The sequence below is a fragment of the Oreochromis niloticus genome, linkage group LG6 (assembly GCF_001858045.2).
Source record: "Oreochromis niloticus isolate F11D_XX linkage group LG6, O_niloticus_UMD_NMBU, whole genome shotgun sequence".
NCBI lineage: Eukaryota > Metazoa > Chordata > Actinopteri > Cichliformes > Cichlidae > Oreochromis > Oreochromis niloticus.
In genome coordinates this window covers 14,099,860-14,126,695 of record NC_031971.2, presented here as the reverse complement: position 1 = coordinate 14,126,695, position 26,836 = coordinate 14,099,860, and the positions used below count along the sequence as shown (strand labels likewise).

The 26,836-nt window shown below is 41.8% G+C and overlaps 1 protein-coding gene across 20 annotated transcripts in view; it reads left to right on the top strand.

Moving 5' to 3' along the window:
- sorbs2a (sorbin and SH3 domain containing 2a) overlaps positions 1-24,873 on the top strand; it is a 61,659-nt gene extending 36,786 nt beyond the window's left edge. For 8 of the 20 annotated variants that reach the window (XM_025908369.1, XM_025908370.1, XM_025908367.1 and 5 more), the window contains 20 exons: positions 2,185-2,251; positions 2,999-3,049; positions 3,179-3,395; positions 3,535-3,649; positions 5,297-5,368; positions 7,978-8,034; positions 8,914-8,963; positions 9,804-9,979; positions 10,427-12,262; positions 13,712-13,788; positions 14,043-14,140; positions 14,545-14,659; positions 14,770-14,898; positions 15,343-15,537; positions 16,199-17,239; positions 17,981-18,442; positions 18,912-18,995; positions 19,322-19,359; positions 19,560-19,666; positions 22,727-24,873. In XM_025908369.1, coding sequence (XP_025764154.1) covers positions 2,185-2,251; positions 2,999-3,049; positions 3,179-3,395; positions 3,535-3,649; positions 5,297-5,368; positions 7,978-8,034; positions 8,914-8,963; positions 9,804-9,979; positions 10,427-12,262; positions 13,712-13,788; positions 14,043-14,140; positions 14,545-14,659; positions 14,770-14,898; positions 15,343-15,537; positions 16,199-17,239; positions 17,981-18,442; positions 18,912-18,995; positions 19,322-19,359; positions 19,560-19,666; positions 22,727-22,788 — 5,049 coding nt within the window. In that variant the 3' untranslated portion in view covers positions 22,789-24,873. The remainder of the gene's footprint in view (positions 1-2,184; positions 2,252-2,998; positions 3,050-3,178; positions 3,396-3,534; positions 3,650-5,296; positions 5,369-7,977; positions 8,035-8,913; positions 8,964-9,803; positions 9,980-10,426; positions 12,263-13,711; positions 13,789-14,042; positions 14,141-14,544; positions 14,660-14,769; positions 14,899-15,342; positions 15,538-16,198; positions 17,240-17,980; positions 18,443-18,911; positions 18,996-19,321; positions 19,360-19,559; positions 19,667-22,726) is intronic. The other 12 variants (XM_025908371.1, XM_025908372.1, XM_025908383.1 and 9 more) reach the window with 12 other exon arrangements.
- The last annotated feature ends 1,963 nt before the right edge of the window (positions 24,874-26,836 follow it).

Here is a 26,836-nt window from a genome sequence, read left to right as displayed (position 1 = left end):
CGCTGTAGTAAAGCAGAGGAGTTTCTTTGAAGCCATTTCCTCCTGCCTTCTTGTGTGAACAGGCTTTTTAAGCAAGGAATTACTTGAAGCTGTCAGCAGCTTTTGACCCCATGTTCAAAGACTCTCTCCCACTCTCACTATCTCGCTTTCGCTTCCTTCTGTGTGCTAGTCATGAAGATGAGCTCAAACAAGGTCTTTGCTTTGGTACTCACAAGGTTCTTGCTGATTACTTGTCAAGGAGCGTGTCCCTGTGTGTTATCTCTGTTAAGGCTTTCCGTGTATTAACACTTCACTCAGTTATCGGTTGGTTGAAGAGCAGCATTTAAAGGAATGCACGCTGAGCTGCAAAATGAGAGAAAGAGAAATGGGGAGAATAAGAGACGAGCAATAAACGAAAAGAGTTGAAAAGAGACGAAAGCAGGAGAGAAGAAAAACAGATGCTCCTTGTTTTAAGCGGGCAAACATTTTTGCGGCCACTCTATTTGGTAACCGTGGAGAGTGAAGTGGTAATTGGCGCGTCTCTTGGCTGTGCCAGTGCTGCGTGCACAGTCACACACTCTTTCTCTGTGGAGCCAAACTGCCTCCTCTCTGACCGGAATCCAGGCACATTGTTTAGTGCTACTGAATAAAGAGAGGATTAAGTCTCTGCCATTTGATGGGTCTTTTTTTAAGTGTCTGTTAGATCTATGCTGTTTACACAAAGGCACACATACCAGGGTCTCTCCTTGATTCTCCAGCCACAGCAAGCAGAGCCCCCACTTTGGTTTTGCACCAACAAGGATTCGACACCTTTGTGGTTCAAAACTGAACCTGCTGAGGCAGCTTGACTTGAACATACACACTGATAGTCATACCAAAACAAACTGACACAGTAGTCATTCAGGTAAGTGATAGTCTATCATTTGTGGCTATTTAAGCTATGCATTTGTATATTTTGACCTTACATAAACATCATGTTTTTTGTTTTTTTCAATTGCTCATTTTAAGATCTCAAAGTTATAGTTATAAAGGACCCCACAGTCCTACTAAGGGCTGCAGCAAGTGTCTGATTTTAGAATATTACAAAAGTAATTGCCCATAATACAGTATCGTTTGTCCTGTTGACACTTAATCACACTGAGAAAAGCAAAAAATAGGAGTGGTAGATACGGGCCATATGCTAAAAATGGGTCATTTTAGCCCATTGCTAAGTTATGATGTCATGTAATAATAATGTATCATGCATAATTTGAGTTTTGTGTATATCTGTTGAATGTTATTCTCATGAAATTAAACCTATAAGATGATTTTATAAGGTGTTATAGGCACAAAATGCTAAAAATGAGTAATTTTAGCCGTTTTGTTTGCTTGCAAAAATGGCGATATAATAGCTGATATAACCAAAAAATGTCTTAAAGGTCACAAACATAGGCACAATATGCAGACACAGACAGAGGTTCCACATATTCTCCATATATTTAAACACTATCACTGCCAAATATTCTAAAAATCTGTTTTTTCACAGCTCTTGTGTTTCTTTTCATATGAATATTCAGTGTAAGTTCTTGGGAGACTTGTATGGTTACTGAATATTATCAAAATTTCTGGCAAACTGATATTCTGAAGCTGTCTAAACAAAAGACTATCTTAACCTTTTAAAATGTTAACAAATGTCAAGTGAAAAACAGTTATACAAGTGACAAACACACTATATGTGAAAAGCAGCCATACAGAGCAGGAGTTGCGTGAATAAAGCAACTTTGGCCAGTGGTCAGACACTAGCCTGATATTTAATGTAGGGATGCACCAACTAAACGTTGGCCAGGGTTTCATAATTAGTGCTTACTTAATTTAACGGGTTTGTTTGTTTAATCAACAGAAAACAACAACATGCAAGCGGCCATGACAGAATAACCTTATTGGCAAACATAAATATTTCTCTTGGATAAGACACAGTCTTGGTTTTATTCTTTATATTAGTTATATTTATATTAGTATTAGTATGTTTATATTAGTTAAATTATTTATATTAGTTATATTATCCCTGTGTGAAGTATAAATGCTTCAAAAGGCTTACTGTGTTTTTTCAGCTCTAAAATGTCCAATAACATGTTGCGAGTCCTTTTATAGTTTCTAAATTCAGCCTTCACGTTTGGGTTACATTTAACGGCACATAACTCTTTATGGTTATTTCTTTCTCTGCAGACGGTGGATAGGCCCAAAGACTGGTACAAAACTATGTTCAAACAGATTCACAAAGTTCACAAAGCAGGTAAGGCCTCTGCTGTAACGTGCTGAACGATGTGCAACGACTAGATTATTAGACATTTCATGCAGAATTGGTCATGTATGCATGCTGTTTGTATGCGTGTGCATATTTTGTGTGTGTGTGTTTGCATGCCAGTTCTCATTAAACCAAAAGACCCAGATGATCCCAGAGCCAGAGCTCGTTAGATTGCGAGCAACAGAGTCTGGAGAGGAGGAGGAATGGAGAGAAACCTCTAATAGACACAGAGCCGTCCTGGGAAATCTGCTCTAATTTTGTGGGCTTGACAGAATCACAGAATCAGTACAAGGCTTGTTTGTTCTAAACTGCTCAGCCTTCTGCTACAAGAGCACACACAAAAAACTCATGCACTCTCAGATACACAGACTAGTTCATGGGTGTGTGCGCTGAGAACTCATCCAAAGGCTCAAATATGGTCTTGATGCATTTTATTTTTGTGATTTTACTGGAAGTACAGGCAGTAGTATGCCTCCCCCATCCTGCAACCTTGATTCGTTTTAGTCAGAATTTCAGTCATCTTTCATCTTTAAGGTTCAGAAAGAGTTCTGGGAAAGTGGCTCATGTTGCTTTGGTGCTTTTATTATACTTGTAGCTGAAAAGAAAATTACTTGTGTAACTGTTCATTTTCAGGCTGGTTAAAAGTGCTATCTTGAGGACAAACTTGTACCTTGTCTACAACAAAGTGTGCTTACACGTGTTCCCAATCAACTCTTTTGTACATTTCCTCTACAGATGACGACTATTCCGACACATACAATGCTTCATATGCTCTCGTAAACAATGGTGAGACCTGCCCCTGTGTAACACAAGTTGTATTTCCTAAAAATCAATAATTTCTTCCCAACCTTCCTTTCTGGCTTACTGGCCTCATTGCTTCTGCCTCCACTCTCTCCTCCGTCCTGTCCTTGCCAGATAACTACAGCCTGTCATCCAGCGCCACCATGGCCCACCCTGCCCCTCGGACGCATACGTACAGGCCTCTGTCCAAGAGCCCCTCGGATAACAATGAAGGGCATCTTGGACCTCGGGAGCCTTCACCATCCCCTGTACCCCCACCACCTCCACCCATGCCATCCCTTCTCCAACTGAGGGCGAGAGACAGTGATCGGGAGAGGGACTTGACAGACGCGTAAGTGCAAACTTTCTCAATATTATCTAATATTGATGATATATTGATATGCTATAATGTTTTTAATAATCTTTATTTTAATGTCAGTTATCTCAAGCGTTTTTTCTGAAAAAGCATGTGTTTGTTTCTCTCACACCAGCAATGAGTGGGGTCCTCCAGACCGAAAAGTGGACACGCGAAAGTACCGCGCAGAACCCAAGAGTATTTTCGAGTACGAGCCTGGGAAGTCCTCTATCCTGGAGCATGAAAGACCAGTGAGTATTTTTTTTTTTTTTTTTTTTTTTTTTTTGAAATACTGAAATTTCCCACCCCTCTTAAAATACGCAGAAAAATGCCTCCCTGTTTATCTTCACCCTGGCATCGTGTGAGAACGGCGACACATCAAGTGATTTCCTCACAGTATTTCTTGATATTGTTTGGTAAAAGATTAAATAATTCAGTCACTGCTCAGGCTCTTTTTAGAGTGAAAAAACAGTCACAAGCAAGAGCGCCTCTCTTTCTTTTTTTAAACTTGCTAGTCTGGTAGACAGACATTAGTATGTCATTATATTGTTGGCTTTCACATGGCTCTCCTTCTGTCAGAGACAATGTGGGCGTTAAAAGCTTCCAGTGCTTACATCCGCTAGCGACAGTACTCAGTGTTAATGTTTGTGTGGGGTGAAGGACAAAGCAGATAACAGGAAAAAATGCAAAAACTGACTGTGTTGACAGGCGGGACTGAAAAAAAATAGTATTTGAGATTAGGACGGAATAATGAATAATGTGTTACAGATGAGGTGTGTTTGCAAAAAAAAAAGGAATAAAGGAAGCGTTTTGTGGATGTTTCGCAGATGTTTAATGTGATGACTGCTGAGAGTGCTCCCAGGGCAATAATGCATGAGTCAGTTCCTGATAGACAGAGGTAATAAAGGAGAAAGCTGTAGAAGGACCCACGCTGTCTAATGTGCTGCTCAGTATAATTTTTTTTCTCCATTAACCAAAGTAAAAAAGTGTCACCCCTAAAACAACCTGTATGTTGATGACGTACCCATTTGGGTAATTATGGCTTTTAAGAGGCAAAAAATGTTTTTCTGTTACTCTTGTTCTTTAGATGTGTGTGCGCAAGTGTCCCTAATGCATTTGTGTGATTGGCAGTCTCTGCTCCAGGCTTCTGTTTTTTGTTTTTTTTTCCAGGGTGACTCATCCATCTGAAAGCTGAATTTTCTTTTAAGCCAGAGATGTAGCACTACAACACCTACAAAACATCTCCTGGCAGTGTTTCATTTGGCATGAAAACTCCATTTTATGTGGGATTCGGGTTAGAAAGAGCAGACAGCGTGGTAAAACACACAATGCCATCTCTACAGTTCAAGTAACAGTAAATGGAAACAAATCAAACAAGCTGACCTTTTAGTTAAACGTGTCTTAAAAGGCGTCAAGACATACAAGAAAACTAAGGCAACTAAAACATTAATATGGAGATCATTTTAAAACATGAAAAACATCTAAATGATGTCTTTTTTCATTCAAAAACATTCACTTCTGAGTGGTTCATGGTGCTGTTTGTGCTTGATGTTTATAGACTATAAATGCATACAGCAGCACACAAGCGTAGTCAGTTACAGTTATTATTTACATGTTTAGCCTGAGCCCTTTTTGGAGTGTGGCAGTTTGTTGCTCTACACTGACTGACCACTGTACTGTAGAAGTGAAACTTGAGCTGTAAATGGGCTCTGCTGCTACACTTTTGTTTCCGTGGGCCAGCCTTCATCCTGGTTCATCCTGTGCCCATCTCCCTTTGCCACCTGTGCCCATTCCTAACCACGAGGACCATGTCTCTCTTTGTGTGTGACTTCTTTCCACACTTCCTTTCTCCTGTCTTTCTTCTACTTCCTCTCTCTGTCACTGTCATGCTTTCCCAGACCTATGATGACATAGATTTAGAGAACGAGCCTTGGTATAAGTTCTTTTCCGAGCTGGAGTTTGGGCGGCCGGTAAGTCAGGGCCTAGCTACTCGTTTAAACACAACTCTGCCATAGGCATACACCCACTTTCTCCACTCCACCCGGGACTTTTTTTTATGTCTGTGCTATTAGACTGGGTGGGGCTAGTTGTTTGGGCATGTGATACTTGTTTGGTGCTTGTTTGGTGCCCCCTTCCTTACCCCCAAAACACCTTTGTGACAAACTGCGGTATATCTCTGTGCTGCTGGGGTTTTTGGTCTGGTGACTAGCAGGCACTAAAATGCTCACACGTGAACCTGGACACTTTTATTTCAGTTGGTTCATTTCTGCATCTTGTTCAAAAATAAGCAGGAAATGGTTTAAAGGCAGTGGCCTCCAAACGTTTGAGATGACTTGAGGTCAAGAACAGTCAAAACATTAATAAAAAGATGCAGTAGCAGAGATTCTACTGATATTTACCTTTGGCTCTAAACTCTTTCATAAATAATTTGTGTAATTTTTTTCAGTATCTATCATAGGGTACTTTGCAAAAGTCTTTGGCCACCTCTCATTTCTTCATATTTTGCTTCTAAGAAGCCAGACTTTCTTGTAATTTCTTTAGTTCTCTTTCTGAAGGTCTCCCAAAGTTTTCTTTGGACATTGGCTGCTTTTTCAATCATTTTCATTCCAGTCCTTCTACCTCACCATTTTCAGAAGAATGTGTTTTTGTTAGCTACGCCTCACAACACTGACCTATGAATCATTCAAGCATAAAACAGGCTCCTAAGTCAAGGAATGAATCAATGTTGTCTCTACACATATGACAACTTAGCAAAGAAGCAGTTTTAAATATTACCTTTAGGCACTTTGTTACTAGCAGCCTGTCACGAAAACACATCATTTGTTCCCATTTCTTTAGCTGAATCCATGAAAATAGTTGACAGGCATAACATACTATTGTTGTAAAACTTGGTGTGCAGTGTGAGTTTTAAAAGTTTCTAGGAAACTGGACAAGTTGGGGACCAAACAAGAAATGACCTAAGAAGGCATAAAAAATGGTTACAGCTAAAAGTCATGTCCTCAAGAAGTAGGAAAAAAATCAGTAAAGACCTGACAAGACCTGAGAGATGCAGCTAATCCTTCAGCTGATTGGCAGCAGGCTTTATAATCATGAATCTGAATTTGAAACTTTTGGTTCACAAATTGTCATCAGTATGTACAGAGGAGGTCAAGAGAGAGGTACAACAGTGTCTGCAGCCATCTATAAAACACAGTGGAGGCACTGTCATGGTTTGGGGCTGCATTTCAGCCAGTGGTATTGGGAGAAAGCGTCTGGTGGCTTCATTTGCATGATAATGACCTCAAAAACATTGCCAATGCTGTAAAAGCATTATGTATGTATTGTATGTATGTATGTATGCATTGGCCTTCCCAGAGCCGGGACATTAATATTAATGAAGCCCTGTGGTATCATCTTGACAGAGAACAAGACAAAAGGTAGAAACATTGAAAAAAAGAGCTGGAGCCTGGAGAACTATTGCTACTTAAAGAAATAACAAGAAAGCTGCCTGAGAGAATTCAGACTGTGGTGAAGAACACATAAAGAATAAGAATGGCTCAAGACTTTTGCGTAGTACTGTACATGCCAGTATTTATTTGTCAATCTGCCTTTACATACCCTGTTTATTCATTTGATCCTTGCAGTACTATGAGGGAATTCTCTGCATACTTTGAAGCTAAATGCTTTAGTGCCCTCTGATGGATGTAAGTGGTAATAATGTCATAGTGACTTGAGGCAGAGATCGCCTCTAGTCATAAATGTGGGATCAAATTACCCACAACCTGTCTGATTTACAAAGTGTCACATGGACATGCCTCTGTCCATGCCAGCGCATGACATCAGGTGTTGACTTGCTGGGCTTATTCGAAATGTTCAGGTGAAAATTTCACATTCAGATCTGGCATGACTTTCTGTCTTCTCACAGTCATGTTTAGCTGTGTGGTGAGATTTCTACCTACAATGTTTCCACTGTTTCACATCACTCAATAAGCCCTTAGAGTGTAGACATGTTATCTGACTGATACGGTCACGGTCAGAACCACACACTGTGTTCAGTTTTCGATTGAGGCGATAAGTCACAGCATTTGATTGTGCAAGTCCTTGCACTCTCAAATAAACACAATGTTGCAGCTTGTGCTTCACTTTGCTTTTTGCTTACAGCTTGTTCTTACACTCTGCATGTGTGTGTGATAAATAGGCACAGTTGCGTGTGTTGGTGTGGTTTATAGGTTGGTGTAGTAGGCCTGCGTTGTTTTAGCCTCTGCAATCTGCAGTTTAAGGGAAAAAAATAATAAATAGAATACATTAGAAAGTGTATATCAAGGAACGTGTGTGTGATGAATAGATATATGTAGGTGTGTGTTAGTGTGTTGGAGTGAGTGCACACGTTTCTGATACAAGCAAATCACATGTGCTGTGGTTGTGTGTGGTTACTCAGGTTCTCTAACAGGTGTCACTCTCTCCACATGTTTTTGTTTTTTTTATTTCCCCCCATGATGTCACCACCGCTTCTCCTCCTTCACCTCCTCCATCTTCACCTTCCTATTCCTCCTCCTCTTCTCCTCCCCTTCCTGCTCACTGCTGCTGCTTGGGGCTCAAGCCTCCTAAAAAACGGCTGGATTATAATCCAGACATCTCCGCTCGCCAGCGCATTGAGGTAATCTCACATTCACAAGTGTTCCAGTAGTGTTAATTGTACAATTTCTAACCAGTCACAGCAATCAGGATCTCGATTGCTAAGACATATTTAAGATACGACTGCTAAAAATGAATGTACTGTGAGTTTAAATTAAAATGCTAGCCATTTACTAAATTTGAGTGGGCTGTTTTGTGAAGGCTGTTGAACATTTGAAGCTTTGAAGTGCTGGTTCTCTGTTTACTTTGAGTGGAATGAAAACTTGCTGATTGCACTTTATTGATGTCATTCTTTTTTTATCTGCCTTTGGTAACAGTTTTTTGTCTTGGAGAAGTAGGAGCTCAAAATTTCAGAAAACTAATAGATGCTTCAGACATAAGTGTCCATCCATCATTTTTCTCAATCCAGTTCAGTCTAGTTCATGATCATGGGGGTCGAGGACTAGCACCTACCCAGGTCATCATAGGGTAATCACACATTTATCCCAGTATAAATGTGATTGCAATCGATGCTGTTGATTTCCCTACTTTTGTCATCAGCATTGAACACTCTATACCAGTAAGACCCATTCCAGCTGATCCATGCCAGTTTTTGCAGGGCAACATTTGCCCCCCTGAGCTGAACCTCCATAACACCCTTCAGTGCATCACCTTTTCCATCATCCTTCAGAGCAGCACGACAGAGACCAGAAATTTGTCTTTGGTATGTGTGTACCAGCAGGGCCTCTTCTTGCTCAGGTGTGCCATGTGGAACCAGCATCCATTGCGCCTTACGCTGGGGGAGTGTTTTGAGTGTGGCACAGCAACAACCGCATGCAGGCTGTGCATTGTAAGCTGCTCTGCCTCAAGTCTTTGTTCCTGCGGGGCTCACTTTTCTCTTTTGTTGTCTGCCCTATTCCAGACATCCCTCCACATCACTCCTGCTGACAAGGCTCCAGAGAGACCTGCAAGGTAACTGCTGCTTCTTTTATTTTCCCCTGCATCACCCTCATCCCCCCCTCCCCCATCCTTTCAGCTGTCCTCGTTGTGATTCAGCTCAGTAGAAAAACTAAGGTCTTTCTCATATTGTCGCTAGCACAAACATCCCATGCATGTGCAGTAAATGATGACTTGTGAAGTCTTAATTTTGCTTTGCTCACTGATGGTAGGGTGCTTTGCCTCTTTTTTTTCACGAGCTGAGCCAGAATAAATGAACCCAGCAAACCTATTGATGCTGCTCTTCACCTCCTGTCCTTCCCTCAACCCCCGTTCCTCCCCTCATCCCACTCCCTTTCATCACTGGCCTGCTTATTCGGATGCATTATACTCTGTGAAGAGAGAGGGCAGAGCGGGGATGTGATGAATAGGCCGGGTCATTTATTTAACTGTCCTGAATAGAAAGCCCACTGGGATTTTTTTTAACATTTAAAACTCAAGTTACTTTATTCCCTTTGTTTTGTTTTTGGATTTAAGTATAATCTGGTACTTTGTATGATGATCTTAGATATACTGGAAATGTATTCAAGGTTTTCATATTAACAGTGATTTTAACATTCTCTCAATATATATAAAACCTATAAAGCATTCTATGTAAATTCAACATCTCCTTTTGTCAGTAGCATCATTTCTTGCAAAAGAGGTTATTTCTTAAAACTATTGGGTTGCTTTTAATTTATTTTATTTTTGCCTGTTGCCAATTCAACCACTCATGACTTTGGTAAATAAACAGTGCTCCCACAGGACATTTATAGTGTCTATATTCGCCTTCTGCAAACTGGATTCACTGACTGTTTGGCCTATTCTTTATTGTAGTGCTGCCAGTGACTACAGGAAGAGAAGGAAGTCTGAGCCGTCAAGCTCCCAAGTGAATGCTCCATCTCAGAGCCGAGCTGCGACTTCCCCTAAACCAGTGGATGCCTACAGACCCAGCAGCAGCCTAAAGAAACCTGTCATTCGTTCCTCACCATCCTCACCTTCCAGAGCCAAAGGTAGCCATGCTTTCACAGATGCAGCTTCTTTCACTTCTGGGTTTTTCATGAAAAAAGAAATTTGTTTGTATTTTGCTGTTTGACAAAGTCAGAAGAAAGTTACCATTACTGTTTAGCCACCAAAGGCTCACCCTTTGGTTGTGTTTGTTTTCCCTTCTTTTCCCAACACATGCATGTGAACTGTGCTTATATGACCAGTTAATTGACAAAGATTTTGTTGTTTTTTTTGCAATATGATGCCTTTCTGATATAAGCTTTTAAGTTCACTGATTTGTGGAAGTCTGAAGGAAAAAAAAAGAACATCAAGTCAGCTGTTTTTTCCATCCATTCTTCTCTCCTGTTTATTCTCCCTCTCCCCAGCTCTTCTACTGTTTTGCTGGGTATTATTTCTTAACTTGCTTTCCTCCTTCTTCTCTCTCACCACGCTTTCTATTGGACATCTAAAAGGTGGGGACGCATGCAGCATGTTTTCAAACAGTTTGACCCCTCCAGGTCCTTATCAGCAGCCCTTTGTTCCCCCAGTCCCATCTGACCCTCTCAATTCAAATGAGGATGGCAGCCAAGATGGCAGCTCTTCCTCCAAACAGTCTGTCTGTTGTAAGAACAGCTGGCAGACAAAACGCCAGAATGCTGAGACGTGGAGCAGTGCGGAGGAAGCGCCACCTTCTCCTGCCAAGCTCAAGTCACGCAGTTGTGATGACCTACTCAATGATGGGCATTCTAGCTCAGGTGGACGAAATGCTACCCGCTCAGAGAGTGCTGGGTCACTGGTATGCGATGGAAATCTCTCCACAGTATCATCATCTACTCGTTCATTACCCCGGCTCCATCGACGACGAGCACACGACTCGCCGGGCTTTCTCCAGCTCTATCGAAAGATGCACCAGATCGACAGAGCTCAGCTAATTCCATCTGAAGTCATCCGGTCGGTCCGTGCGCGCATCCTGGATCTAGAGCGTCAGCCTCATCTGCTTCGGCATCGCCTCTCTCCTTGGACACCCTCCTGGGGTGTGGAAGTGCCACGTGATATGGTGCCAAACCGCATTTCTGAATATGAGCGTCTTATTCAGAAATCCAAATCCATGCCTAACTTGGGTGATGGCGAGGTGCCTTCAGGCACCACCACACCAGGTGGCTCATCATCTCGAGCTAGCAGTGGTGGTGGTGTCACACCCAGTTATCCAAAACGCCGTTTTTCAATAGAGTCTTTACTAGAAGAAGACAACAACGGAAACAGTGGAACAGTACCTCAAACCATGGATCACTTACACCGACCTCGTAGCCCCCCTGAGGGACAGCCTCGTGTTGGACCAGACCCCGGGCGTGGACGGTCCTTCCCCGCTCCTCCTGTTCTCCAAGGCCTGCAAGCCAACCCAGACTATTCTGACAGTGAACAAGACGCTGTTGCCTCTGACCTCAGTGACTTCATTCAGGTTGAAGGCTCCTCATTTTGCAGTGAGAGTGACTTTGACCATTGCTCACTAACCTCCTCTGAGAGCCTATACGGCTCTTCCACCCTCCACCACCACCATCACCACCACCTCCGTCACCACCACCACCATCACCACCATCATCCTGGTCACCAGAGTCTTGGCCAGAGCCAAGGCTACCAACACCGCCATCTCATCAGCACCTGCAAAGGCCGCTGCCCAGCCTCATATACTCGTTTCACAACCATGATACGTCATGAGCGGGAACGCGCGCGACAGGAGCACCAGAGACCTTCACAGCAGAACCGCGGCAGCCATTCCCAAAACCAGAGCTCACAATCCCAGCAATCGATGTCCAAGCTGGCCTTCCTGGTCAGTCCAGTGCCTTTCCGCAGGAAAAAGGGCTCACCACCTACCTCTAGAAGATGCAGTGGGGGCGGAGGTCGAGGTAGCAGACCCAAGTCTAAACAGGCAATTTACGAAGCGCTAGATGCAGCCTTGAGAGACATATATGAGCACATTCAAGCAGAGAGAGGCCACAGAAACCCTCGGGCACCTGATGATAGCATCCTGAGAAGAATCTTGGCAGAACTGTTGCCAAATGTGCCAGAACGCAGCTCCTCGTTGCGGGGAAGGAGGGGTTGTTGGCACGGCGGTCACTCCTCTGCATCGTTGTACCCAGACAGTAGCCCCACTGGGTACGCCTCATATAGAGGAGAGCCCTCAACACCACGGATACAGTCACCACGGATACAGTCACCAATCAGTGCCTGTTATGGACGACAGTTGGAGACCTCAAACAACAATGATTATGGAGAGGAGCAGGGCAATGGAAATGGTCTCTGTTACTCAGGTGGAAATAACACACATGTAACACCTCAGATACACACTACACTTAGCAGTCACTTAACATGAGTGTGTTTCACAACACATACATGCATGCATACAAGCATAAATACACAAAGGCACATGTACATCCACTTACATTTATCTCAGTGTCTCTTTCAGTTTTGTCTGCACTCATTGCCCAGTTCTCCTCATTGATCTGCCGACACTTCCATTACCATGCTTTTCTGTTTAATTGTATGGCATTGATTAAGACCCATTTACTGTAAATTCTCAAGACAAATCTGGCTATTTGTTTATTTTGTTAAGTTAATGTGGGTGAAGCTTCCTGCTAATTTTTTAGTAAAATAAGAGGACAGTGCTTCTGCTTTAATTTGAAACACTGCACAGAATGTGGAGTTTTATTGGCAGATCCTCATTGAACAGATGAAGAAAACAGTGGAGAAGCTGAACTATTACAGTGAAACTGTGAGGGATACAAATTACGTGGTCCAAGTATAATAAGACTGTCTTAGCTCTGATGAAAAGGGTTTGAAACAGGAGTGGGATTGTTTCAAATGCTGGCTTTGTTTTCTGCAATTTAGGAAGACAGATATTTGAGAATTTACAGTATATTGCTCTGTAATCCTGTCTCAAAGATGTAATATTTCTTTACAACTTACTTTTAGGTTCCTAATGAACGAGTCATTAACTGGATTTTGGAGTTTGGGTATACAAATAATTTAATTCTCTCACCAGAAGCCGAGGTTTACATGTAGACTTGAATTTATAGTTGGGTTTAGGCAGTGATAAAGCTTGTTTTGTGTCTCAAATCACAAAACAGACCAGGATGTGTAGTTGCTTCAGGTGGATATTGATCAAATGCTTTGGTTTTAAATGTGTTGTCAGTGAATGTGTTCAAACAATCTACTTTCATGTTCAAAGTAAGAAATAATAATCTGGTTACAGTTTCCTACAAACTGTATTTGTTATTTCAGTTTATTTGTAAAGAAATATATCTTCTAAGAGACAAGGTTGCTGTTTGGGGTAAATTATTGTGAATGTTCCTTCTTTCTTTTAAATGCATTTTGTTTTTCTTGTATCATTTGTCTGTTTTGAACATTTATTTATAGTTATCGCATTATTACCAGGTCATTTTCTTTCCCGTAATCCTTTTGATCCTACGTTTTTGTTGTTTGTCATATTTTTTTGCTCTGTATTCCCCGTGTTTCATTTTGTTTTCTGGGTATTTTGTAGCATTGCATGTGTCTATTTGTGCTGTTGTCCAATCACCTTGTTTTCTCCTATGAAAAACAAATAAAACACACCTGTTTATGACCCAAGCTTTCATTCCCTCATTTACCTGTTTGAGTGGCATCATCACTGTTTCCCAGATCACACTTTTGTATTGTAGGTGATGTGACATGTTCCCTTTGTAACTCCCGTAAACCTTTTCATGTGTCTCTGCTTATCACAGACCAGGACATCTCCAGGAGTTCCACCCTGGATGGACGCCACACACCCCAGAACAGAAGACCCACTCCTGACAGAGAGGTACAACACTGGAACTGGTGGCTTGGAGTGTCAACACCAGACTGCATTTAACACATTTATACACAGTCCATTTCTCTCAAATAACATGTAATCAATGTGCTCAGAAGGGTAACGTCTTTGTCTTTAATTTCCCAGTTCTGTAGCACATTGACATTTATATTTATTCTTAAAAATTCAAAATAATTATGTTACATACCTGTTTTATATACCTGGTAATGCTTGTGGGCTTTCTTTCTCTCACTCCACTCTTTTAGGTCTCCCATAAACAGATGACACAACTTATTCTGTTCTCTCTCCTCCATCAGAAACAGCCCGCCAGAGCCATTTATGATTTTAAGGCACAAACGAGCAAGTGAGTACAACAAGCTTACAGTGCACGCGTGAGGGAGCCGAGTCTAAGAACGCAGACATCTAACTGCACGTTCGCAAACTCAATGTCCTTTATTTACATTTTTTTTTTCAGATTTTGTAGTTATAATATTGCGTTCATGTATACCAGTAACACACCTTACCACCATACTCTGATGGCTTTTTTTGTTCTCTTTCAGACGTATGCATGAATAAAGCTGCTTTCTGCATTGCTGTCTCTTTTTATTTTGCTCTTATTATTTATATTATTTTGCTTTCCTGGCTGACATTCTGTCACCGATGCTCGTGCTGCAGAAGTCGCCGTGTCTTGTTCAGCTGCTATGTTATGTCCATGCAGTGGATGAAAGATGCATGCAGAGGCCCTTTACTCATAAAACTGTGTTACAGGGAGCTGACATTTAAAAAGGGTGATGCAGTGAACATCATCAGGCAGATAGATAACAACTGGTATGAAGGAGAGCACCGTGGGCGAATGGGAATATTCCCTATAGCATATGTAGAGGTGAGTCGGCTGCTGATTTCTGGTCTGAATATGGCTTGGTTGTATTTGAATATGCATCTCCTCCGACATGACACGCATACAGGTTTACACCATTTTTCACACACTTATAGAAAATGCCGTCTTCAGAGAAGCAGCAGCCAATCCGTCCTCCTCCTCCAGCACATGTCAGAGAGATTGGAGAGGCAGTGGCCCGCTACAACTTTAACGCTGATACTAATGTGGAGCTGTCACTGAGAAAGGTATTTCAACTTAAAGCATGTTTATAATGTTTTTGTCATTGATTTAAATATTTGAAGTGCTGGGTTTCGCAGTTATGTCTAAAGGTAAAGATGTTACTAAATCGTAGTAAAAAAAACTGAGTCATGCAACAGGACAATGATCTTAAGCACAGCAGCAAATTTATAACATAAAGGGTGAAAAAGAAAAGAATCGATGTGTTACAATGATTGAGTCAAAAGCAAGAAAGTGCATAATGATGTGCACATAAATTGATGACAAAGAAATGAAGCAACGCCGTTAAGAAGAGTGGGCCAAAATGATGTATAATTACATGGGGAAAAAAGCCACATTGTGGTTTTAGTAAGTGTGAGAGGACCTGCTGTGGGGTCCTGTTCATTCCACCGTTCCTGATTTGCAGTTAAGTGCCTTGTTTGTGTGTCGTTGGGTGTGTCTGATGTGTGCAGGGTGAGAGAGTGATTGTGATAAGGCAGGTGGATCAGAATTGGTATGAGGGGAAGATCCCAGACACAACCAAACAGGGGATCTTTCCTGTGTCCTACGTTGACCTTGTCAAGCGATCTCCATCCAAAAGCTCCGCCCATCACATAGATCCACATGGTTACCCCAGCAACAGGACACCAAGCTCCACACCCGTCAAGGTAAGAGAGTCTAGAGCCTGCTTACTCGTCAAGCCACAAAAAACAATAGAGCAGCTTCAGATCAGATTTGTGCCTTGAACACAGTGATTAAGGCATACTTGGACTTGGCTTTTATTATTTATTTTATCAAAATTATAAGTAATCAGAGCCTAACTATTGTTTATTTTACATTGTTACTGTTTAAAATCACGTGTTTTTGTGAAGCTGGTCTCTTTATTTCCTGTTTTATGCAGTCCTCACAGCTGTATGGAATGTATGTACAGTTGTACAGTGTCTGTTTATTTACAGAGGACACTGGTTATTTTCAAATGCGCTCTATAAATAAACTTTACTTGACTGTACGACGATGCAATAATGCAAATAATGCATCTCTTTCAGGGGCTTCATAAATTTATTAAGATGTGATTTTGGGGGATATTTCTTCATATTAAAAAAAGCTGTTGGTTATCAACTTGTACCCCAAATAAAAAGAAAATAAAGATCCAAAACTTCCCTCTGGTGTAACGTTAGTCTAGTAATTAGTGAATACTTTAACTATAGTAAGTCAGTCTTCTGTTCTACCTTGAATAGTCAAAACGTACATAAAAACACACAGCACGTCTCTGTTCTAGTTTCATAAATCACCCACTGTTCCTTCTTTTTTTGCTTTATTTTCATGGAGCCTTTCTATCATCCACCTCCACCACCCACCACCCACAAACCCCCCTCCCCTCACCCCTCTTTGAGAAGCCTTGATCTGCAAGCCATCACCACCGAGTGGCTGTCCCTCACAGTGGAGCCGTCAGCATCCACTCAAGCTCGCTCCCTCACGAACACCCCTCTGCCGCCCACACCGCCTCCTCTCCCCTCTGACCTTGCATCTCTCCTAAAGGCTCAAGAGCCCAAAGCACTCTCATCTGCATCACCACAAAAAAGTTTCACCTTGTCATCCCCACCAACCACAACCTGCAAAGAATTTTCCAGAACGCCCACTTTTAAAGAGGCAAACCTCAGTTTAGGTCACACCACAACTGTCTCACCCATCTCCCCCCCTACTCCTCCTCCTCCTCCCGACCTCCATTTCTCATTAACCTCTCCACTGCCTGACTCTTCATTTCGATATAACTGTGGCAGAGGACTACATATCACTGAGGAAGACTCAAACTTAGGAATTACTACGCCTGAGGTTTTGTCAGAGCCAATAAAATCAGCCACACCTCCTGCACAAGAGCACAAATCCACAGTACGAGTAGACAAAAGCAGGGAAACCCCGGACACTGAACTGCAAGTCAAAGACCCTTATGATGAGCTGTTGTGCATGTTTCTGGATGGTTCCAGCAGCACAGATGATGGTGATGTTTTGAGATCATCTCCAGTAGATTCTTCAGCAGCTAAGCTGACCAAAAAGTCTCAAAGCAGGCTCTTCCGATTAAAAGCGGAAGAATCCCATCAGCCGGACGTAAAGCCCCCAGTGGTCGCTCCTGCAAGCAACTCGACAGGCAGCGTTCAGTTAGCAGTGCAGCTTCACAAGCCTGTAACAGTGGAGCCCCTTTGTGTTTTGTGGGGAGAGCAGTCAAAAACTGTGAATGGGCAACGTTTTGACTCACATAGACCACCGTCAGTACAAGCAAAGGAATACACTGAGTTGTTCATTGAAGAAGACGATGAAGCTAGAAGTGAGAAAGAGGATGTTAGAGTTTTAAGTCAGATGCACAGCCCACAGGTACAGCATGGTGTGCACTGCATCTGTTGAGTTTGGAAATGCTATAGGGCCCTAGAAGGGACATTGAGGAATTAAGTTAATATACTTTAGGTTGTCATTAACTGCCAAAATTACCAAGTGTGTCCCATTATTCTTAATTTATGTTTTGTTTTGTTTTCTCCCATCTCCTGCTGCGCGACTGCGAAATGCTGAGGCGCATAGTGCGTAGAAGTCGCTGGCACTATGCTGACATTAACTGCAGAGCTCCAAACCTCTTCTGGCATTAACATCAGCATAAAAACTGTTCACCAGGAGCTTCTTGGCATTGGTTTCCATGGCCGAGCAGCTCCTGTAGGTGCAGTACACCCAGGGTTTTTTTGGGGTGTATTTAGTGTAACAGGAAACAAGAGGCAGTGCTGAATTCAAGAGGCACTTGAGTTCTCTATCCAGGTTTCTTAACTGTATTATTGTTGGCATCTGATATTAAAAATAATACATTATCTTTATTATTATCACTTAGTCTATAATCACATTATAGACTTCTGTTCTTATTTACATTCAACACTTATCACAAGATTTTTTGGAAACATCTCATACTCAGTGGAAACCAGCGGATACATTTTTGTTTATCAGGATGCTTATCCCAAGATTGTTTTTGTTTTCCTTTCCTCCATGTCCCGTCTGAGGTTTAGTAAATCACAAACAGACCAGCTCATCCTGTGATTACACTTTAGTATTCACGTGTGTGTCTTTACCCCATAGGCTGAAGTCTCTCCATCTACTCAGTTTCCCCACACTGGTCTCTCCTCCCCCTGCATACCACCCCCTGTGACCTCCCTCCTTCCCACTTCTTTTTCCTCTGCTTGCCCTTCATCCTCTTCCTCCCACACACAACAGCGGCACAGTCGTAGTGTCGTCCCTCCCTGTGACCATGCCTCCCCTCGTCCTCCGTCCCTTCCTCAGCTCACAACGTCACCGCTGCCTCCAGTTTCTCCATCTGTCTCACCACCTCCCCTCCACTTCCCTCCAGACGATCCCTCTCAGCGGTCTGTCTCTCACCCCTCAAGCTCTCCTTTTCTTTCTAGTCCCGTCACGACATGTCCCATCTCAGAGCCAAATTTTCCCCTTCCTCCCGCTAACATTACCCCTCCACCCTCCGCTCAGCGCTGTCCCCCCACTGCCCCAACTGTACCCCATCAAGGACGTAGGTCGCCTAAGGTGAAGGTAAAGCTGGCATGTAACGAGTATGCCGTTGATTTGTGGTGATGAGGATGATAAGAACTCTCATAATAGTGTATTTCCCTAACTACTAAGATATGAAGTGAAAAGTAACTGATTGGTTATATAGATATCAAAGATTAATTACAATTTATAAACAGTTTTATAGATGCAATACAAGCAGTAACTGTTAGTTTTAGGCACTAATTCTCATTATATGTTAACATGTAAGTACCCAGCTGATGATTTTAAGTGCAGCAGAATACATGCTTGAATAACTGTTAATAGAGTTGTGAGCTGTAACTATACTGTGTTGTGATTAGGAGGCTTTTTATTGGCATCAGCATGTTGATGGATGATGTTTTACAGCATGTCTTTAAACTCTCTGTCTGTGTGTGGAGCTCAGAGTCGAGGTTGCTGTTGGTTACTGTTAAAGATTATAGGTGTGTTGCTTCTGGTCTTTCTGCCTGTTAAGCAGGATCCAATTGTTGGTGGTAAACCCCCTCGTAGCCCCATCTTGTCCCGGAGGTCCTATCTGTCACCCGTTAGAGGTCGAAGGGTAGGGGGGCATGTCTTCATTCAACCATGCTCATAGTGCACTCCTGTTTCTGTGCAGGAGGGAGATGTTGGGATATAACCATGTCATTCATGACTGATAACGTGCTACAGTATGCTTTTTTTGGTTCATTTCTTTTTGTTCTTTTGCCATATGATGATTTATAATTTCACTTTGTGAGAAGATAAACATCAAAAGTATCTCAGAGCAAAAAACCTGCTAAAATCTTTTCTCCTCAAACACTAAACAAAAGCTCCACGAATGGCAGAACACAAATTTGTGTTAATCATTTGTGTTTCTCTCTTTGTCCCTTTGTCCCTAAAACTCAGCGGTCTGTACAGGATGCACTCCACGGTGGAGGAGACCCGTAAGTAGTATGATTTTCTTTGAACTGCTATTAACATCTTTCTCTGTGCTTTAAAAGGTGTGTGTGTGTGTGTGTGTGTGTGTGTGTGTGTATAGCAGTAACTGTAGTCAAAACAACTGCACCCATCCAGTTTAAATTAGCTGTACTTGACAGTGAAGAAATACTTGCCAAAGATAAAAATCAAATCTTTTCCAACCCAGGTACCAGGCGCTGTACAACTACATGCCTCGCAACGAGGATGAGCTGGAGCTGCGGGAGGGAGACATCGTTGATGTGATGGAGAAGTGCGATGATGGCTGGTTTGTTGGTAAGATGAACAGACATCAGCTAACAAAAGTAATAGAGATAGAAATATAAAACGCATTGAGCCAAACACATGATGAACTAAAAGTGAGTTTAGTGTATAAAGTGGTATAATTATACTGTTACAATGAATTTAGGCATGTAGTAATGATCAGGAGGACCTGCTGAAAATTTACAAGATTTTCCCAAATAACCATCTCTGGATAGAAAATATCCAGTAAGCGTTGATGCACTGGATGAAAATGCTGTGTTGATGCCAGAGGTTAGAGGAAAATGGCCAGACTGTTTCCAACTAAGAGGAGGGCAACAGTGACTTAAATACCCACTCATTACAACCAACTTAGGCAGAAGAGCATCTCTGAATACACAGAGCAGAAGGAGACCATATAGGGAGCCACTCCTGTGAACTAAAAACAGGAAACCGATGCTACCATTTACATGGGCTCAGAAAAATCGGACATTAGAAGATTGAAAAAATGTTGGTCAGAGTCTCGATTTCTGCTGCAATGTGCAGATTGTTGATGGCATAATGCCAACAGAGAATTAAGGAAGTTGTGAAGGTAAATGAGTGTTTCTAGTCGAGTATCAGCAAATAAGAAGAAAATAAATACAGTCAATGTTTAAGAAAGAAAGAAAGAAAGTGTACTTTATTGATCCCCGTGGGGAAATTCCTCTCCGCATTTAACCCATTCACTCAGTGAAGCAGTGGTCAGCCTTTGGGCGCCCGGGGAGCAGTGTGTAGGGACGGTACCTTGCTCAGGGGTACCTCAGGGTAGCTGTTCAGGGGAATCGAACCCCCGACCTTCCGATCATGGGGCCACCACTCTACCTACTGAGCTATCCCTGCCCCTTAACTTGATAATGACTCCAATAAAGCGCTGAACTAGAGGGTGGGCCATTTATTTGGATACACCGTAATAAAATGGGAATGGTTGGTGATATTTAAGTCCTGTTTGTGGCACATTAGTATATGTGAGGGGGCAAACTCCTCAACATGGGTGATGACCATGGTGACCATTTAGAAGTCGGCCATCTTGGATACAACTTTTCTTTTTTCAATAGGAAGAGGGCCATGTGACACATCAAACTTATTGGTAATGTCACAAGAAAAACAATGGTGTGCTTGGTTTCAACGTAACTTTATTCTGTCATGAGTTATTTACAAGTTTCTGACCACTTATAAAATGTGTTCAATGTGCTGCCCATTGTGTTGGATTGTCAATGCAACCCTCTTCTCCCACTCTTCACACACTGATAGCAACACCGCAGGAGAAATGCCAGCACAGGCATCCAGTATCCGTAGTTTCAGGTGCTGCACATCTCGTTTCTTCACACCATAGACAATTGCCTTCAGATGACCCCAAAGATAAAAGTCTAAGGGGGTCAGATCGGGAGACCTTGGGGGCCATTCAACTGGCAGACGATGACCAATCCACTTTCCAGGAAACTGTTCATCTAGGAATGCTCGGACCTGACACCCATAATGTGGTGGTGCACCATCTTGCTGGAAAAACTCAGGGAACGTGCCGGCTTCAGTGCATAAAGAGGGAAACACATCATCATGTAGCAATTTCAAATATCCAGTGGCCTTGAGGTTTCCATTGATGAAGAATGGACCCACTATCGTTGTACCCCATATACCACACCAAACCATCACTTTTGTTGTTCCAACAGTCTTGGAGGGATCCATCCAATGTGGGTTAGTGTCAGACCAATAGCCATGGTTTTGTTTGTTAACTTCACCATTCACATAAAAGTTTGCCTCAACACTGAACAAAATCTTCTGCGTGAACTGAGGGTCCTGTTCCAATTTTTGTTTTGCCCATTCTGCAAATTCTGTGCACCGATCTGGGTCATCCTCGTTGAGATGCTACAGTAGCTGGAGTTTGTAAGGGTGCCATTTGTGAGCAGCTAATATCCGCCGAAGGGATGTTCGACTAATGCCACTCTCCAGTGACATGCGGCGAGTGCTACGCTGTGGGCTCTTGCTGAATGAAGCTAGGACAGCCACTGATGTTTCTGCATTAGTGACAGTTTTCTTGCGTCCACATTTTGGCAAATCCAACACTGAACCAGTTTCACGAAACTTAGCAAGCAGTTTGCTAACTGTAGCATGGGAGATGGGTGGTCTCGTAGGGTGTCTTGCATTGAAATCTGCTGCAATGACCCGGTTACTGCGTTCACCAGATATCAACACAATTTTGAAAAAACAAAAGTTGTATCCAAGATGGCCGACTTCTAAATGGTCACCATGGTCATCACCCATCTTGAGGAGTTTGCCCCCTCACATATACTAATGTGCCACAAACAGGACTTTAATATCACCAACCATTCCCATTTTATTACAGTGTATCCATATAAATGGCCCACCCTGTACTTTCAGTTAAATTAGGAATTTGATAACTCTGTCCACCACTGTATATATCAAAGCATTCAATATAATTTTGTAGATACAAAAATCACAGAATTTACCTCAAGGAACTTTTACACTTTATACAGTGCATTTTGTGCTTTTGTTTGTTATTTCTTTCCTGTTGTTTTCTGCTGGTTTCTAGCTTTTTAACCATTACTAATGTATGAGTTAAAGGTTTAGTCAGTTACAATGGACCGAATGGTGAAATTGTAGAGAAAATCTCATTTAGTCTCATTCTGTGCTGTTGTTTCACACCATGAAATGAATGTGATTTGATAACACCAACTTTGGACCCCCTCCTTGATTTAATGTCTAAAGTCAGGGTGTAAAGACAAACTCGACCTAAAACCTTCTAAAAAATAGAGGAAAACTAAAGCATAAAAATGTAGAAAGACTAGACACACCACTAGATGTCAGTGTGGTTTCAGCACTGACTGTGGGAGAAGACAAAACAACAGTATCCCTCACAGCTGAGCACAGTTTACGTGTCATTTCTTTGTTTTTGTCAGTTTTTCAAAAATGAAACTTGCTTAAATGTTGGTTTAGCTCTGAATCTCCACAGTTGGTGGATTTCTAGACTACAGCTGACATTTGTGCCATAGTCGTGTTTCAGCCCTGACAGTTTCCTTTCATTGTTCTGTGTTTGTGAAGGGACCTCTCGAAGGAGCAAGTTGTTTGGAACCTTCCCAGGAAACTACGTGAAGCAGCTATAATGATTCCAAACTCCCACTGACCCCGCCCCTTTCTATGACCCGTTCATCGCCCTCCTCAGCACAGCACCCGCAGGACATCAACAAAGACCTGCAGCACACGTTTGTGTTTGCGTGTATGTGTGTGGCTTGTCAGCTTCACACAGACAAAATACTTAGCTCTAACTAGCCATCTTTAATGGAAGACTTCTATAAAGTAATAACGCATTTTTTAAACTTATCTTTTTACCCTTATTTTTCTATTATGGAGAACCGAAGATTTGTGCTGCACCCAGTGACCTTTGACTTTTGACAATAACGGAAGTATATCTGCAGTGATGCTTTCCTTTCTGTTTCAGTTGTTTAAGGACATTAAGATCACCAAGAATACCTTTTTTTCCTGCAGTAACTCAAAATTTAAATCACTTATAGTTAACTTCAGTGTTTATTTACAGATATCTCCACAAAGATTTAGTGCAGAGAGTGTTAAAGGAAAGCAGTATTGTGTCAGGAGGCCAGATGTGTTTTGGCAAATTAGGAGCCAACGTGTTGCCAGGTAAAAGGACGGTTCAGCAAAGGGTTTTTGTTTTATTTTGGGGGATATTATTTAATAAAATGAACAATAAGTTTCAATACTGGAGACGTGAAGAAAAACACTATCACAGACTTAGCTCGAGATTAGAAAACACATTGTTGCTGTTCAGTTATTTTCACGTTAGAATTGAAGCACTTTTACTGAACTTGATCACAAACAATCTCTTTGGTTTATTTTTTTAACCTCACTTCAGATTTTACACAGCAGAGGTCATTTTGACTGCGCCTGGCTTCGGGGGAGAGGAGTGTGTTGAAAGTGTATGCAGAAAGGTTACTGACCTTTTTTAGGTATTATATTTATTAGAAGACGAAGGCTGGTCTCACTGTGTTATACGATGATTTTTAGAAAGAACGGAGCACCACATTGCTTCTTTTTTTTTAAGCATATTTTAACAGTACCTAACTTACATTTGAATGATTGTTATTTTATTGTCATCATTAATCAATGTCCAGGTTCTGAGTGATTACAGAAAAACAAAAACACGATGGTTAATGGGCTAAAAAGAACTTACGGGCATCCTGTTGTTTTATGATGAATTTATTTAAGTCAGATACAGGATGGGAATTTTGAAAATCACAGAACTGCTGTTGGATCTTTTATAGCTGTTGTCAGAGTGAGTGGGTAGTGTGTCATTACCCATGTGTGTACTGTTGTGAAATGATTGGCAATTTCCATCTTAGCGTGTCGTTCTCAGTAACTGATCTCTGTTTTGTTTTGTTTTCTTCACAAAGGATGGACACTGACAACAAAACGATGTAAAAGCACCTTAAAATATTTTATCATTCACTGTCCTTCACGTCACTCTCTGTCATTCACCATTTCAGCCGGCGTGAGTTCACCGTGTGCGAGTGTGAGCGTGTCGTGTTTTTGTAAGCCTTTTTTTGTTTTTGTATGTGAGCTGTAAAATGGCCAACATCCACTTGCTTTATAAAGTCGGCTTTTTCTCATCCACCATCACGTTTGGTTTCCTCTCTTTCTTTCCATTTCGCATCATCAGTGGTGCTAACCCGCATTCTTCTGAGAACGTCTCGTGTAGCCGGGCTCGTAGGATTTTCTTTGCTCCAGTTCGTCGTTTTTACGTTGGTGGGGTATTTAAAGTGAATTTACTGTAGGTAGGTAGACCGAGTAGAGTTGGTGATCGCTGCCTTAAATCCAGCTCACTAATTTAATAGCCATGTATATGTAAACCTGTGATGCAAAAACAAAATAATAATTTATGCATATGTAGTTTAGAAAGTGTATGAAAGTGTGCAGAGAACATAGAAAGTGTTCAGTGTTTAAACGTTAGGCCCTCTGTCTGCCTTTGATACGAGCGTAAGAACAGATTCGAAGCAAGGAGATGAATTTGATTACTGATATGTTTATACGTGTATGAAAGTGTAAATCTTATGTTATTCATGTTATTATTGAACTCAATGCACACTCTTGGACCTGAGTATTTCTACAGTATCGTAGGACTTGTTGGATGATTTTAAGGGGCTGTATTGCTAATAAAATCCAGCTGGTAGATCAAATATTCCAACATTTTTTTTCTTTCAACTCAACAGAGAATGATTATGTCATCCATCTGAAATGAAAATCTCAGGTGCCATAGGCAGGAATCTAGAATTCCCCGGGATAAATCCTCTCCTACCAGAAGGGCACAGGACACACGCAAGTCTAAAACAATGAATTAATGTTGACTTATGACGTCAAGCAGGATTTAAAAACTGATTTCCCAGGTGAAAATCCTCTGCTTAACACATTACACTGAGGCGTAAATTCATGTTACCGTGTTTTTGTCGGTTTGCATCGGTATTTGACTGAACAGAGTGAAAAGTTCTGGGTATACAACCTACACAGATGTTCTTAGGTGCTCACATTAAGCATAGGTTGAAAGCTGATTGACAGAAATGTGGGCTGGAATACGAAAGCGAGTGACGTCAGAATTCACCATGAAGGGTTTTTCCCCATTCATTAAAACATCAAAAGAGCAGCATGAAAAGCAAAGGAAGCACCTGCAGAGAACGACCGTTTAAACCATTTTTAACACTTGGTTTCACTTCACTACTAAGAAGGTCTTTGTCTATTATTACTTCAGCCCTATTCTCGGTAGAAGCTAAGCTTAAGGACCAACAGACTAATTCTTACTGACAATGCCCCCTGGTGGCAGTAAACTGCTACAACGTATACACGACTACTGGAAACGACCAATGTATAACTGGTGAAAAGCCCTGTGGTTGGAGAAATCTTGTGTCGGACGCTTTTTCTTTTGTTTTTTAAACCAGAAAACAGAGCCCAGAGAAGCTGGAGGCAGGTCACTCCCTCTCAGAGTACTTCATTATACTTAAGTTATATAATATTGAATTATGTTATTGTTGCCTGCCCTAGCTTTAAAGGTACGATATATAATTTAGATGGACACGAGTACCTGCTAATTAGTGCTAGCTGACTAAAAACACAAATTTTGTAGACTGGAACTCAAAGCAGGGCACGTAATTCCATTACCTGCACCCAGGCAAGTGTTTGTGGTGTCCGTGCCATAAAAAGAATTCAAACATTCATTTCAGTCCAGTTGACTTCAGGTGACGTAGAATCACTGAACTGAATCCCCAACCGCAGAGGCAATCTTTTAATACAAGAGTCGACAGGGATTGACTCTCTTTTGGAGCCAGTAGAGGAAACCAATCTGCAGTAAAAGGCCGTTGTGTGCCAATAAGAAGGCAGCTGCATGTTCAAGTAAACCATCTCAGTATTTTGGCTCTCAGCAACAGGGACATTTCTTTCTTCTTACAAACAAAACTTTTGCAAAAGGTCACAAATTCTTTGCGAAGAGGCAAAGAAACAGCAGTCGGTGTCTGCGAGGGTGGAAGGTCCGCTTCAGTCCAAGCGATGTAAATTTCACCATCAGGAGGGGAACGTGTGCCCTGCAGTTTGTCGCAACACTCTGGCTACAATCCACCATATGCATGGATCCTCTAGGCAGACTTGAAAACAAGAATAAATAAAGGATAAATAAGGAGAGCTCTTTCAGTGGGTCTGCAAACAACCAGAGTCCTGGCTTCAGTCATGTTCAACAGCGCTATTGGTGGATTTTGAAGCTTCAGCACACATTGAACCAGTAGAGCAGTCCTGATCTATGTTGCATTAAACTTGCATGACATATATAATTATTCCATTCCTCAGGTAAAGCAAGGTAAACATAAAGTTCATATAATGCCGATATGATTGCGTACTTGAACGCTGCATGTGTGCTAAATATGGTTTTGGTGTAACAGAGAGAATGGATGCATGGATCTGTACTCTTACTGTTACAGCCAGTTAATTCTGTCCAGAGAGAAAGAAATGTGGAAACACGAGTGCTTCCATGTCATGGCAACCACAGAAACAAACCATGAATCTGATCCACGCTGAAATACTGCAAGTGGGAAAGGGTTTTCAAGGCCGATGGCGGAGTTTGTGGTGTGGATTCATAATGGCACATTTACATGATTAAGC